The 12497-nt window shown below is 37.8% G+C and overlaps 1 protein-coding gene, 1 non-coding gene and 1 pseudogene across 2 annotated transcripts; 2 read left to right on the top strand and 1 right to left on the bottom strand.

The window, feature by feature from the left end:
* Positions 1-5336: 5336 nt before the first annotated feature.
* On the top strand, positions 5337-5410 carry TRNAT-AGU. Its single transcript has one exon. It is a non-coding gene; the product is annotated as a tRNA-Thr (tRNA).
* Positions 5411-7235: 1825 nt separating this feature from the next.
* On the top strand, positions 7236-9786 carry LOC120202263 (subtilisin-like protease SBT1.6). Its single transcript, XM_039202698.1, has one exon. It carries the CDS (start codon positions 7275-7277, stop codon positions 9600-9602), a length of 2328 nt encoding a protein of 775 aa, XP_039058629.1. The 5' UTR covers positions 7236-7274; the 3' UTR covers positions 9603-9786.
* Positions 9787-10865: 1079 nt separating this feature from the next.
* On the bottom strand, positions 10866-11959 carry LOC120202264 (annotated as a pseudogene).
* Between the last annotated feature and the right edge of the window lie 538 nt (positions 11960-12497).

Genomic DNA, 12497 nt, shown 5'->3' with positions numbered 1-12497 from the left:
AGAGTAAAAATTATTTTATTCTTAGGAAAAATTATTATTATATTCTTTTTATTTCAGTTGGAAAGAGAAATGTTCGTCCTAAAGTATTTTAGGGAGTATTTTCTCTTCAATTGGAAATAATAGAATATTTTATATTTTTCTTTAGAATTTTGTTCTATAATATTTGTATGGTTGAATTAGAAATAATGGAATCGTGATTTAAATATATATTCTAATTCTTAGATTTCTACTATTTAGAGACAATATATAATCGATAGGTACCAATTTTGGGCGTTGTGGGGGTGCTTATCATTCCCCGCACGTAATCGACCTTCGAACCTATTTTTCACCGAATCTTTGGTAAACGCAGACTAACTTTTGTCTTAAAAATGATTTTTTCTTAAAAATTGTTTTTAAAAGACGTTTTCGGGTGTTCGAATTACCTAACTCAAAAGGTCGATGGCGACTCCGAAACATTTCTTTTACAAAATCGGGTTTTCACCAAATAAGTTGAGACCCATCACATCGGGCGAGAAACGGTTACGACAATGCGAAATGTTCTATGTTGGTGTTCATATAGATCAATGTGCTGCCATTAAGGATTTAACTGGATTTAAACTGGGCAGCCTCCCAGTTCGTTACCTGGGTGTTCTACTGGTTACCAGAAAGCTCACTATGAAGGACTGTCGCAGTTTAATTGACAAAATCCGGGCAAAGTTGAACTTGTGGGCCAACAAACATCTTAGCTTTGTTGGGAGAATTCAACTTATAAGAGCTGTTCTTTTCAGCAAGGCAAGTTTCTGGTGTAGGCAACTCATTCTGCCCAAAGAGGTTATTCATTCCATTGAGCAACTGTGCTCCAGATTCTTTTGGAAAGGATCTGACGTACCTGCTAAAAGCGCTCGTGTCAGTTGGAAGAAGATCTGCGCTGCTAAAACTGAAGGAGGCCTAGGGGTTCAAGCTAATGGGGAATGGAATAAGGCTTGCGTTGTTTGTCTTATTAAGAAGCTTTTGGCTAACGAGGGTTCTCTTTGGGTGGCCTGGATACGTGCCTACGTGATTGGGAGTGCAGATTTCTGGAAGATGAGCATTCCCACAAATGTTAGTTGGTCGTTCAAATATATTTTGAAACTCAGACCGAGTGTTCTTCACCTCTTTACTGCCCCGTTTCATAACCTGAGTGTAAGAAGCATTCGGGACAACTTGCGCAGTATTTCTCCCAAAGTTTCTTGGCAGCATTTAGTGTGGTTCCCCCGGCGTATTCCTAAGCACAGTATCATTGTGTGGATGGCCATTCTTAATCGTCTCCCTACTTGGATTAGGATTCTAAGAATGGGTCTAAATATCGAGAATGATAAATGCCTTATATGTGGTATTGAGCCTAAATGCAGAGACCACCTGTTCTTTGACTGCAACTTTGCAAAGGACCTATGGGGGCAATACTTGCTTTATGTGGTGTGTATCGAGGGGTTAGTAGCTGGAATGGTGAGTTAGCCTGGGCGACCTATTGTTTCAAGGGCAAATCTCTTATTGTGAGAGTGCTCCGACTTGCCTGGGCAAGTCATGTCTATAGAATATGGAAGGAAAGAAATTGCAGGCTCTATGGAAGTAGTGCTCGTTCAGTGGATGCGTTACTACAGGACGTCAAAACTATTATTCGAATTCGATTGGAGGACAGCACCATTTATAGATCTGATGAGCGTAATACAGCCCTTTGCACTAATTAGATTATTGCATAGCTGGGAGTCTCGTTCCTACTGCTTCTGTTATGTTTAGCAGTCCTTTACTTATCTGTTGTTTATTGTTATTTGTGTACTGTAGCAGGCTTTTGCTTTCTTGGGTAATAAATCATAATTATCCAAAAAAAATTGTAATTCAACCTCAACTCAATATTTAATTCAAAATTCAGCATACCAATAAATTTTCCAGAATTCAATAATTTACTAAAATAATACTTCTTCATTTGAGAACATGCAAACAAGTCCCTAAAGTTTTGGGACCTTTCAAATTCCACCATCTAACCATTAAAATGAATTCTTTTAGAATTCTTCTCAACATTTCCAATTTATTCAAAATGGTCTCTTACCATTTAACTTCAATTCCAAGAATCCAAAAATATATTCAAACATTTAAACATTACTCTTCAACTTCTAATCCATTTCCGCTTAAATTCTAAATTTTCCATATTCAAACAACTCGCACTACCTTTAAATAATCAGTATTTTGTATTAATATACAGACTAGAATTTAATTCCATTTCTTCCGTTGAAAACTAGACTTGAATAAAAATCTATCCATATAAATAACTCATTCTAATTCATTTTGTACAATTTATGGTGAATTTTCAAAGTTGGCCGATATAATCTGTTTTGTGCAGAATCTGCTGCCCGTTTTTTTGACCTTTCCTCGGTTAAAAACTCATATCTTTTTGTATACACCTTGAAATTGATCCCATTTCATTTTAAACAAAACTAGATTGATATACAAACAAAAATATATAAAAATAACTTCCAAATCATTTTTATATAATTTCTGGTGAATTTTCAAACTCACTGCCAGATTCAAAATCTAAACTGTTTTCTTTAACTTCATCCTTAGGTTCTTCATCAATTCTTACAACCAATTCTTTAAAATCACTTAACTCTTCATAACCCCTAAAATAAAAGAAATCAACATCCCCTTCATCAACCCAAGATGAACTTGAACATAAACCCTAGTGATATTCATGTCAAAACGTAGAGAATTGAATATAGAACATTTTTCCTAACTACACCGAAGTCTAATTCTCAAGAAAATAGCTTCAAAAATGGGAAAAGAAAATTGTTTCTTACCTTTAAGAGAAACCCACGACCTTTCAGCTAAAGATGAAGAAATATCCTCAATAATTCTTCAGCTTTCATTATAATTTAATGAATTTTTAATTCGTTAAATGCTAAATTACCAATTTACCCTTAAAATTAAAATATATTTCCTAATTTATCTTTAATGAACTTGATATTTACATTAATACCAAGGCACATAAACCTTATCATCTTCCACGGTCAAAGATGAACCAATTTGACTGACTTACAAAATTTGACATGCAATTTTCAAAAATTGCATTTTAGTCACTAAATTTCATTGTTTCTATCAAATTTGAAAAATTGCACATTTCTGAGCCAAATTTCTCTGATCTAAAATATTAAAATAATGTTTCCTACCATTTTATAACATCCTTCCAATTTTTGTAAAATTCAAATTCGATCCGAATATTCTATTTCAATACCGAACTTTACTACTTTATAGCTTTTAACACAATTCCCGTACCAAAATCTGATTTCCCACTAAAATCTTTGTTTTAATCCAAACTGTTCATTTACAGGCTAAAATATATAACTTTTTAAAAATTAAAATTTTGGTCCCTACACTTTTCAAAGTTTATACTTTAGACACTAAACTTTTAAAACTTACATTTTAGTCACTGGTCAAAATTTGGAGTATTACAAAAATCTTACGAACTTCCCAAAGATGATAATCCAACGTGGACAAGTCCTACTCCAGTCGAGACATCTTGTTGACTACAAATATTGAATCCGATTCAATTTTTAGCTTTAAATATTAGAATGAAACATAAAATAATAAAAATAATCTTCATATTTTGATGGACCAACCTAGCCCAATCCAAATTCACTATTCCGGATTCAATAATGATTTTTTTTTTGTATAATCACTTGGTATAAGATATTATTTGACTAATATGGATTCATGTATTACCAAAAAAAAATTATATTATTAACTCTTTCATTTCAGTTTATTTCATTCACAAATTAGAAGTCAAACTCTAAAATTTAAATGTTGTTTGAAGAATTTAGCGACTTATTTTGTTAGATCAACTGATATTTAATATAATTGATTACATAAAGCAACTTATTTGTTAGAAAGCTGAAGTTTGCACAAATAACCCAAAATTGAAAATGAATCCAGTCTAACTTTCCATCTGGGTCCAGAAGGAAATGAATATCCTGGGCCATACTTTACCACAAATAATCATTGGTTTGGCACCAAACTTCTACAGCACATTGTACAAATGTGTGCGTGGGTGTGGGTGCAGTCTCCTGTTTGTTTACCATTTTGTCTAATCAAACTTGTTAAAGATGAAGCAGTTAAATAACCCTTGACTTGGCTTCGACTAGTTAACCACAGATAAAAGGTTTGTGAATTCAATGATAGAGCATCTTTTTTGGCTTTGGTTTGCATTAACCATTATCATCTTCCATTAAAGAGACTTTGCATTTTAGGGTAATATTCCTTTTGACGTCATATGCTCCATGTCAAGTTTATGGTGCAATAATCATGCATAATCATTTGAGTTTGTTCCAAGCTCCACTGCTCCAGCCAGGCCTTGCGCCCAAGGGATTTGACCATCCAGATGGCATACTGTGTACCAAAAGTTTTGTTTATGATTATGGGATTTTGATCTCAAACATTCCATCTATATGAAGTTGATATAATACAAGTGGAAGAATATCATAAAGTTGTTTTTCTATCGGCAACAGGTGTAGCGTTACACGTGTTCCTGTTAATCAAGCCCTTTGTCCATTCCATGCATCCCTTTTGCCATGGATCACTCTCGTAATGGAATTGGATTCTCTTGATGGAACATACCCTAAAATGAGCGGGATTGCCTCAACTTGCTCCTCCTATGTGCCCATTCGACAATGTGAGAATAGTTTTATCCAGTGTATTAAAATCCCATTGAAACAGTAGCAATAGAATCTCTCAAGTCTCAACCTGGTTTTCATGTCTCCCATCTATGTGAATTTCTTCTCTTTTGTGATCTATTGGACATTCCAAGAGAAGAGTCAGGGACGGAGCCAAGTTTTCAATTTGAAGAGAGTAAAGTATAACTTTTCTAAAATTAGAGGAGAATTTCATAATTATCCTGTAAATTTTTAAATTTTATATATAAATTAAAGGTAAAAAACAAAATTTTGGCTTGGGCCCCAAGCCTTTAGGGTGTGTTTGGTTCACGGAATATAAGATTACCAGTGGGAATAAAAGATTACCAGGGAATAGGATTACTGGAAATGTTGTATTTTGTATTTGGTTGATTTAGCAGGAATGTAAGATTACCGTGTTTGGTTAAAGGAATAAAACATTACCGGGAATGACATTCCCGATCAAACCAAACGGAGGAATGTAGATTTCATTCCCGAGAGAATCTCACATTCCCCCGTCCAAACGTCCCCTTAGTGCTTCTTCCCTGCCAAGAGACAAATGTCACCGTTTATCATCCACATACAACAGTACCCTAAATTGTAGTAGCGACAGTGATATTTGTTTAAATTTTTTATTTAACTTCAGTTCTTTGACAACCAGCTCTCGTAGCTCAGTTGGTTAGAGCACCCGTTTAGTAAGCGGGAGGTCTTGAGTTCGACTCTCAACGAGAGCAAATCATTCAATTTTTGGCTTCTTTTTTTTCCCTCGCAAATTCTGATAACATTTGAAGACTGAGTGGGTCAAAATGCAGAGTCAGCAGATTGGAGCGAGAGCCACTTTACACAGCTCATCCACCTCAAAGCGAGCAGACAACGTGGGTCCTACTTAATTGATCGTTGAAATCATCACATGTCCGCCACGCGACAAACTTTGATGCACGGGCCCTGATAATAATCTCCGCCGTTCATTCCGACCAATGGTGGGTGGGCTCAGCTTAAGTCAAGTCCTGACAGTTGGCACCCCATCCCCTTATCTTCACCACCAACCGTACGATATATATATATATATATATATATCTATCTATCTATGCTTTTGCAAATATTGCCAAATTAATCCAGCTTTAATTGCCTCAGCTGAAATGGAAAATGTATGAAATTAAACTGTCAGTAGATTTGCCAACAAGCCCCCACACTCTGTCAAAAAAAAGTTAAACTACATACCTTTTTCATTTTCATCTTTAAACAGAATTAAATGCTCCCTTCACGCAACAACCGGTTTGGTGCCTATCGATACCTTTAACCTTTTATTGCCCTTTGCTAAGTATTGTCGATCTGGATTCGTTAATAGCTTTATACATTTAGAAAGATTGAATTATATCAAATTAAAATAAAGACATTAGATACTTAATCCCAATATGATAGACGGACTAAAATCATAATCATACTTACTATACCTTTGGATCATCACAAATCATCCGTTCCTCGTCATTTGCAAATTCTCGACAGGTCATCCCAGTCACCGAAGCTTCAAGAGAAATTGGCTCCTTCGAACTAGTTATAGCTTATGGATAAGATATACATAGATCCACATGATCTTTAATAAAACTCAAGATCTAAATATTAGATATATTTAATATATTGGCCTACAAATGATTGTAATGACTCTTCGACAGAAACAAACATACCAAAATCATTATAAATACCTTCAAAACTTAACGTTGAATTTTGAACATAGTACTAAAGTAAAACGTAAACTAAATTTTAGGTATCAAATAGTTTAGATACTAAACGCGTAATTTATCCTTTAAAATTTTGTAAATTTAAATATTTCACTTATAAAAACAATTTTGTTTAAGTAGTTTATTCTTTTAAATTTTTGTTTTATTAGTTTAATTACTCTTATGAAAATAAATAGATTAAATGTTAAAAGGAAACCCATTAATCCGACGGCCATCATCAATCATCTATTGGCTTAAACGGTGAAAAATTAATTATTATGTCTCATTATAATACCATAACCCCTCAACTACTCCATTCCTCTCCTCGAAATCATAGAAAGCGACTCCCACCACCATATGCTTTTAGTTATTAAAAAAAGAAAAAAGAAAAAAATTCTCACTTATATGCTTTATTAGCGGTCAAATTTTCTATTTGGCCCCTTTAATATAATTCAATTTGAGATTTAGACCTTATTCATTTTTTTAATGAAAAGACAATGGCATAGGGACCAGTACAATCTATAAAGAGCTAAGCAGAAAAAATGGAGGCTCATGTCCCACTTACCATAAAATTTATTTTATATAATTTGATCTATCTATTTTTATAAATATCAGTGATTAATTAGTAAGATTATAAAAGCAGATAAACAAATTAAAGTAAAGAGACTTGATTGGAAATTTGAGCATAGTAGAGGGATACGAATCAAAAGGAAACCTTTTTAAACAGTCAAATGAAGCCGTTTTGTCGTTGATTAATTGGGGATGAGGGATTAACTGCTCTTTTAAAATCAATTAAAAAAGTTGATAATATAATTAAATAATTTCTTATAACACTCTCTTCTCCGTGCATTCACTCGCCTCACTCTACTCTACTCTTTCAATGGCGACGGTACTCACCAGTTTTGTTCCTTTGTTGCTTCTTCTTTCGATTTACTCTAGTTTCTGGAAATCGTTCTCCAGTGATGAAACTGTTAAAACCTTCATCTTTCGTGTAGATTCTCAATCAAAGCCGTCTATTTTCCCCACACACTACCACTGGTACTCTTCTGAGTTCGCCGAGCCAACTCGCATCCTCCATACATACAACACCGTCTTCCATGGCTTCTCGGCGTATTTAACCGAAAACCATGCCGCTTTAATCAGTAACCATCCTTCGGTTCTTGCTGTTTTCGAAGATCGGCGGCGAGAACTTCACACAACTCGGTCCCCTCAGTTCCTCGGCCTCAGGAACCAGCACGGGCTTTGGTCGGACTCCGATTATGGATCCGATGTCATAATCGGAGTCTTCGACACTGGGGTCTGGCCCGAACGACGCAGCTTCTTGGACACGAATCTCGGTCCGGTTCCAGCTCGCTGGAAAGGAGTTTGTCAAATCGGAGCCAGATTCGTTGCTAAAAACTGTAACCGAAAACTAATCGGTGCGAGATTCTTCTCTAAGGGTCATGAAGCGGCCGCTGGACCGGGTGGTCCGATTGCTGGAATTAACCAAACGATCGAGTTTATGTCGCCGAGAGATGCTGACGGTCACGGAACTCACACGGCCTCTACGGCCGCCGGGAGACATGCATTTCGCGCCAGTATGGGAGGTTACGCTGCCGGAATAGCAAAAGGTGTGGCGCCGAAAGCGAGACTGGCGGTGTACAAAGTATGTTGGAAGAATTCAGGCTGTTTTGATTCTGACATTTTAGCCGCTTTCGATGCCGCCGTTAATGATGGTGTCGACGTAATTTCTATTTCGGTCGGTGGCGGAGACGGAATCTCCACTCCGTATTATCTCGACCCTATCGCAATTGGAGCATACGGTGCTGTTTCGCAAGGGGTATTTGTTTCATCCTCGGCTGGAAACGATGGGCCTAACATAATGTCGGTTACCAACCTTGCTCCTTGGTTGGTCACTGTTGGAGCGGGAACAATTGACCGTAATTTCCCGGCGGACGTCATCCTAAGTGATGGACGGAGGTTAAACGGCGTGTCGTTGTACTCTGGCGTGCAGTTAAAAGGAAAGATGTATCCCGTGGTGTATCCTGGAAAATCTGGGGAACTCTCAGCTTCTTTATGCATGGAGAATTCTCTTGATCCTAACGTTGTTAAGGGAAAAATCGTGATCTGTGATCGAGGGAGTAACCCAAGGGTGGCTAAAGGCATGGTTGTGAAGGAAGCCGGTGGTGTCGGCATGATCCTTGCTAACGGTGCTTCAAATGGTGAAGGTTTGGTCGGCGATGCACATCTTTTGCCCGCTTGTGCTCTCGGGTCCGATGAAGGGGATGCGGTGAAAAAATATGTTTCCTCGGCGCCAAATCCGACTGCCACTATTGATGTCAAGGGTACTGTGATTGGAATCAAGCCAGCCCCTGTTGTGGCTTCCTTTTCTGCAAGAGGACCCAATGGGTTAAACCCTGAAATTCTTAAGCCGGATTTGATTGCTCCCGGAGTTAACATTTTGGCCGCTTGGACTGATGCTGTTGGTCCGACTGGGTTGGATTCCGATCCAAGGAAAGCAGAGTTTAACATTCTGTCTGGAACCTCCATGGCTTGCCCTCATGTTAGTGGTGCAGCAGCTTTGCTTAAATCGGCTCACCCTGATTGGAGTCCGGCTGCAATTCGATCCGCTATGATGACTACTGCAAGTATAACCGATAATACAAATCGGCCTATGATTGATGAAGCAACAGGGAAGCGGTCCACTCCCTACAATTTTGGTGCCGGGCATCTCAATCTCAATCGTGCAATGGATCCAGGACTTATTTACGACATTACTAATAGTGATTACGAGACCTTCTTGTGTGCTATTGGTTATAATCCTAAGTTAGTACAAGTTGTCACGAGGTCTCCGGTGGCTTGTCCAATGAAGAAGCCATTGCCCGAGAACCTTAACTACCCTTCAATTGCCGCATTGTTTTCAACCACATCAAGGGGTCCATCGAGCAAGACGTTTATCAGGACCGTGACTAATGTGGGTCAGGCAAATACCGTTTATGTCGCGAAGATAGCGGCACCGAGAGGGGTTACCATGACGGTGAAGCCAATGAAGCTGGTGTTCACACCAGCAGTGAAGAAGATTAGCTTTTTCGTGACCATAACAGCAGATAGTAAGCATCTGGTGTTGGATGATGCAGGGGCTGTTTTCGGATCACTGACATGGACAGATGGGAATAACACGCATGTGGTGAGGAGCCCCATTGTAGTTACTCAACTCGATCCCTTGTAAACCAGTAAGTCCGGGATTTTGAACGATCAATGTAGGTCTTGATGGGTACGAAAGATTGGGGTAACCGAGCTTTTAATGTAGCACAAGTGTAGAACTTACTACGCATAGTGAAGCACTTTGTTCCCTTTTTGTGTGTTTTGTTCCTCTTTGGCAGGGGTAGAGGATTAGGGGAGTCCTTAAAAAACAGGGTTTGAGGGTGATTTAGTGCTGGGTTTTTGCCTTAATTTCTCTTCGTTATATATATATTATAAAGTTTAAGAAGATTATGTAAGACAGAATAGTTTGAAGAAATTATGAGAGAAAGAAGTCCCCGTCAATGTTCAATCGACTGCTCTGCTGACTTTTGTTTTCATTAATGGATACGGTTGTTGAAAAGGCTGTCGCTATTGGCTTTCCTAGTAATTGATCAGTTCATGATGGAAATTGGTATTGGTGAAAATCTAGCTGTTTCGTGCCCTCAGTCGTTTTGTTGCTCCGCTGATCGAGGGTCCGGCAAGACTTTCCCCGTTTCCAACATAAAATCTATGGATTCTTTTCATGTATTTGGATAGGATGCATAAAATTGACAATATATATACTTTTTCTTTTATAGGCGTAGGGAAATATAACATTTTACTTTATCAAACCAACCAATAATTTCTTTTGCGGGCAATTATAATTCTTGGCAAAAGGGGGGCAATTCGAGTGAAGAGTGGGTGAATCACATTAAATTTGTGCACATCGGTCACTGTTCATCCATGAAATAATGTTGCCATTTCCTATGGAATTAAATTCCCAGTTTCTATGTAATAGATAGAATCCAACGTAATAAGTCTCAGTTTGGGCCACTTTTATTATCTTTGTTTTCAATTCCTTCGGTTGGCTATGATGAACTAGGGGAGTTTCTTTAACTTTTTTTTGGCATGGATAAGCAGAGATTCAAATAGCGATTGAGGTAACGTTTTCAATCTTATCGCGTTTGTCGTGATTATGGACATAACGGACGCTATTACGAGGACTACGGGTATCACAATCATATGATAACGGTCGCATACCGCTATTTAAGAAGAAAGACCCTGCACAAAATAGGACCCGGGCTCCTTTGTTTCCGGGGAAAAGGTTTGCTTGCAACTTACGTTCCAGCTTTTGTGTGTTTAAAATCGGACATTTGATATTCACTGGGTTTAATTTATAAATTGAGATATTCTTTAATAATTTATGGTATAATATCAAATTAATCTTCAACGTTTGATTGAATACTCATTATGATCCCTATTCCTTTTTTGGTCCTTATTTAAGTAGCCTTCTTCACTGTCTTGTACTCTGCCGGAGGCGATTTTTACTGTATCATGCAGCAAGAACAGGCCCTGTTATGTTTTGCGCAAGATTTCTAAGTTATGAAGTACGAAATGATCCTCCAATACCCGAGTTTCAATAAGGATGACAGAATAGGAATATGCGAAAGCAATAGCTCCCAGAGTTTGCTAAGACCTCCGTCTCTTCTGCATACAAGTAACAGTTCCAGCATGTGTTACTGATATCCAACAGGCTTCTTTTGAACCTTCCGTGTTCTGCAAGGATGACTTTTGATATTTGTTTCTCTTCAGACATCGAAAATGCTACATGGATGGCGCCGATAAAGTACTATCCATGTTTGGTACCTGCAACTTTGCCAATGCCAAGTCCGAGGCCAGACATGGAATACATAAACCACATAATAGTTGCTCCACATATGATAAGGATCTGTTCCACCTGTGGAAACAGTTCGATCTCTTGGTCGCCCTAAACAAGCAAGGTAAAAGGGATCACATCACATCACATAAACTTGTTCTTAGTGCTTTGAAAGTAATGAAATTCTGAAAGCAGAGAAGAGTATTTGATGAATTTAGACAGTATTAACTCTCATCATTCTCACCGATGCAGCTATTGTATACCCAACTGCAGCCCCAAACAAATTCAGGTATTGGATCCATCCACATATCTTGACATTCCATCCTCCTGCAATACCAAAAATATAGCAATAATCTCGACATGATACGGTAATATCGTCATGATTTCGCATGACAATAGCGCCGTGACAAAGTTTGCATGCTTCTGTTAATATGCAGAAAATAGTAATTCAATTACCAAAACGTGCCTTGACGGCTTCCATGTAGGTATAGTTTATTTGTCCGGTTATTGGGTCACATAACTCTGCTAGGAGGTTGGAAGTGCAGAGATTGACAAAGGCGAAAGGTAGGAGGACAGTTGGTTCTGCAAACCCAACCAAACTGCACCAAGGCCCATGCCGATGACAGAACTTCCAACCCGATGACCGCAGTTATAATGTGCGATGTTGTGGTCCAAAAAGTGCCTGCATCCAGGTATTGGCAAAAGGGTTATAAGCATATTAGAGTTCAAAGGAAGGGTTGGAGATAAGCAGCATATATATATATATATATATATATATATTACAGCTCTACATATGGTGGATTCTAATACGATCCAATCATGTTGATGAGCACTCGTGCACGTAACACGTTCTCATATAAAGAAAATCTCCTCAGTTTTACACCAAAGTACTTAATAACTGAAATCCGAGAGTTGTAAAACGAGGAAATAATTTTCCTTTAAATTCATGTGACAATCTGTTGTATTTTCCCCTGCAACTGTACCATCATTGAAGAAAATTCTGCATGTGCATGTCACTTGCAGGGCCAATAGTCCAATTTCTCTTCAAACTATAACTAAAGAATTTGTGTTTTAGGCCTAATGGTGGAAAAAGGTGTTGGGATATTTCTTTGTCTTGGTTAGTGCAGATTCAACAACCTAAGTGAACGAAGAAATCTGCTTGCTTTGCTTTGTCAGATTCAGCGAGCAATAGGCAGGGATGGATCGAGGGATACTAGGTACGGTCGTATCCCTTATAAATTTTAA

This window comes from Hibiscus syriacus, unplaced genomic scaffold (genome assembly GCF_006381635.1).
Source record: "Hibiscus syriacus cultivar Baekdansim isolate YM2019G1 unplaced genomic scaffold, ASM638163v2 tig00008386_pilon, whole genome shotgun sequence".
In the NCBI taxonomy this organism is placed as follows: Eukaryota; Viridiplantae; Streptophyta; class Magnoliopsida; order Malvales; family Malvaceae; genus Hibiscus; species Hibiscus syriacus.
The sequence above is the reverse complement of the archived record's forward strand: the minus strand, read 5'-3'. Positions and strand labels throughout refer to the sequence as shown.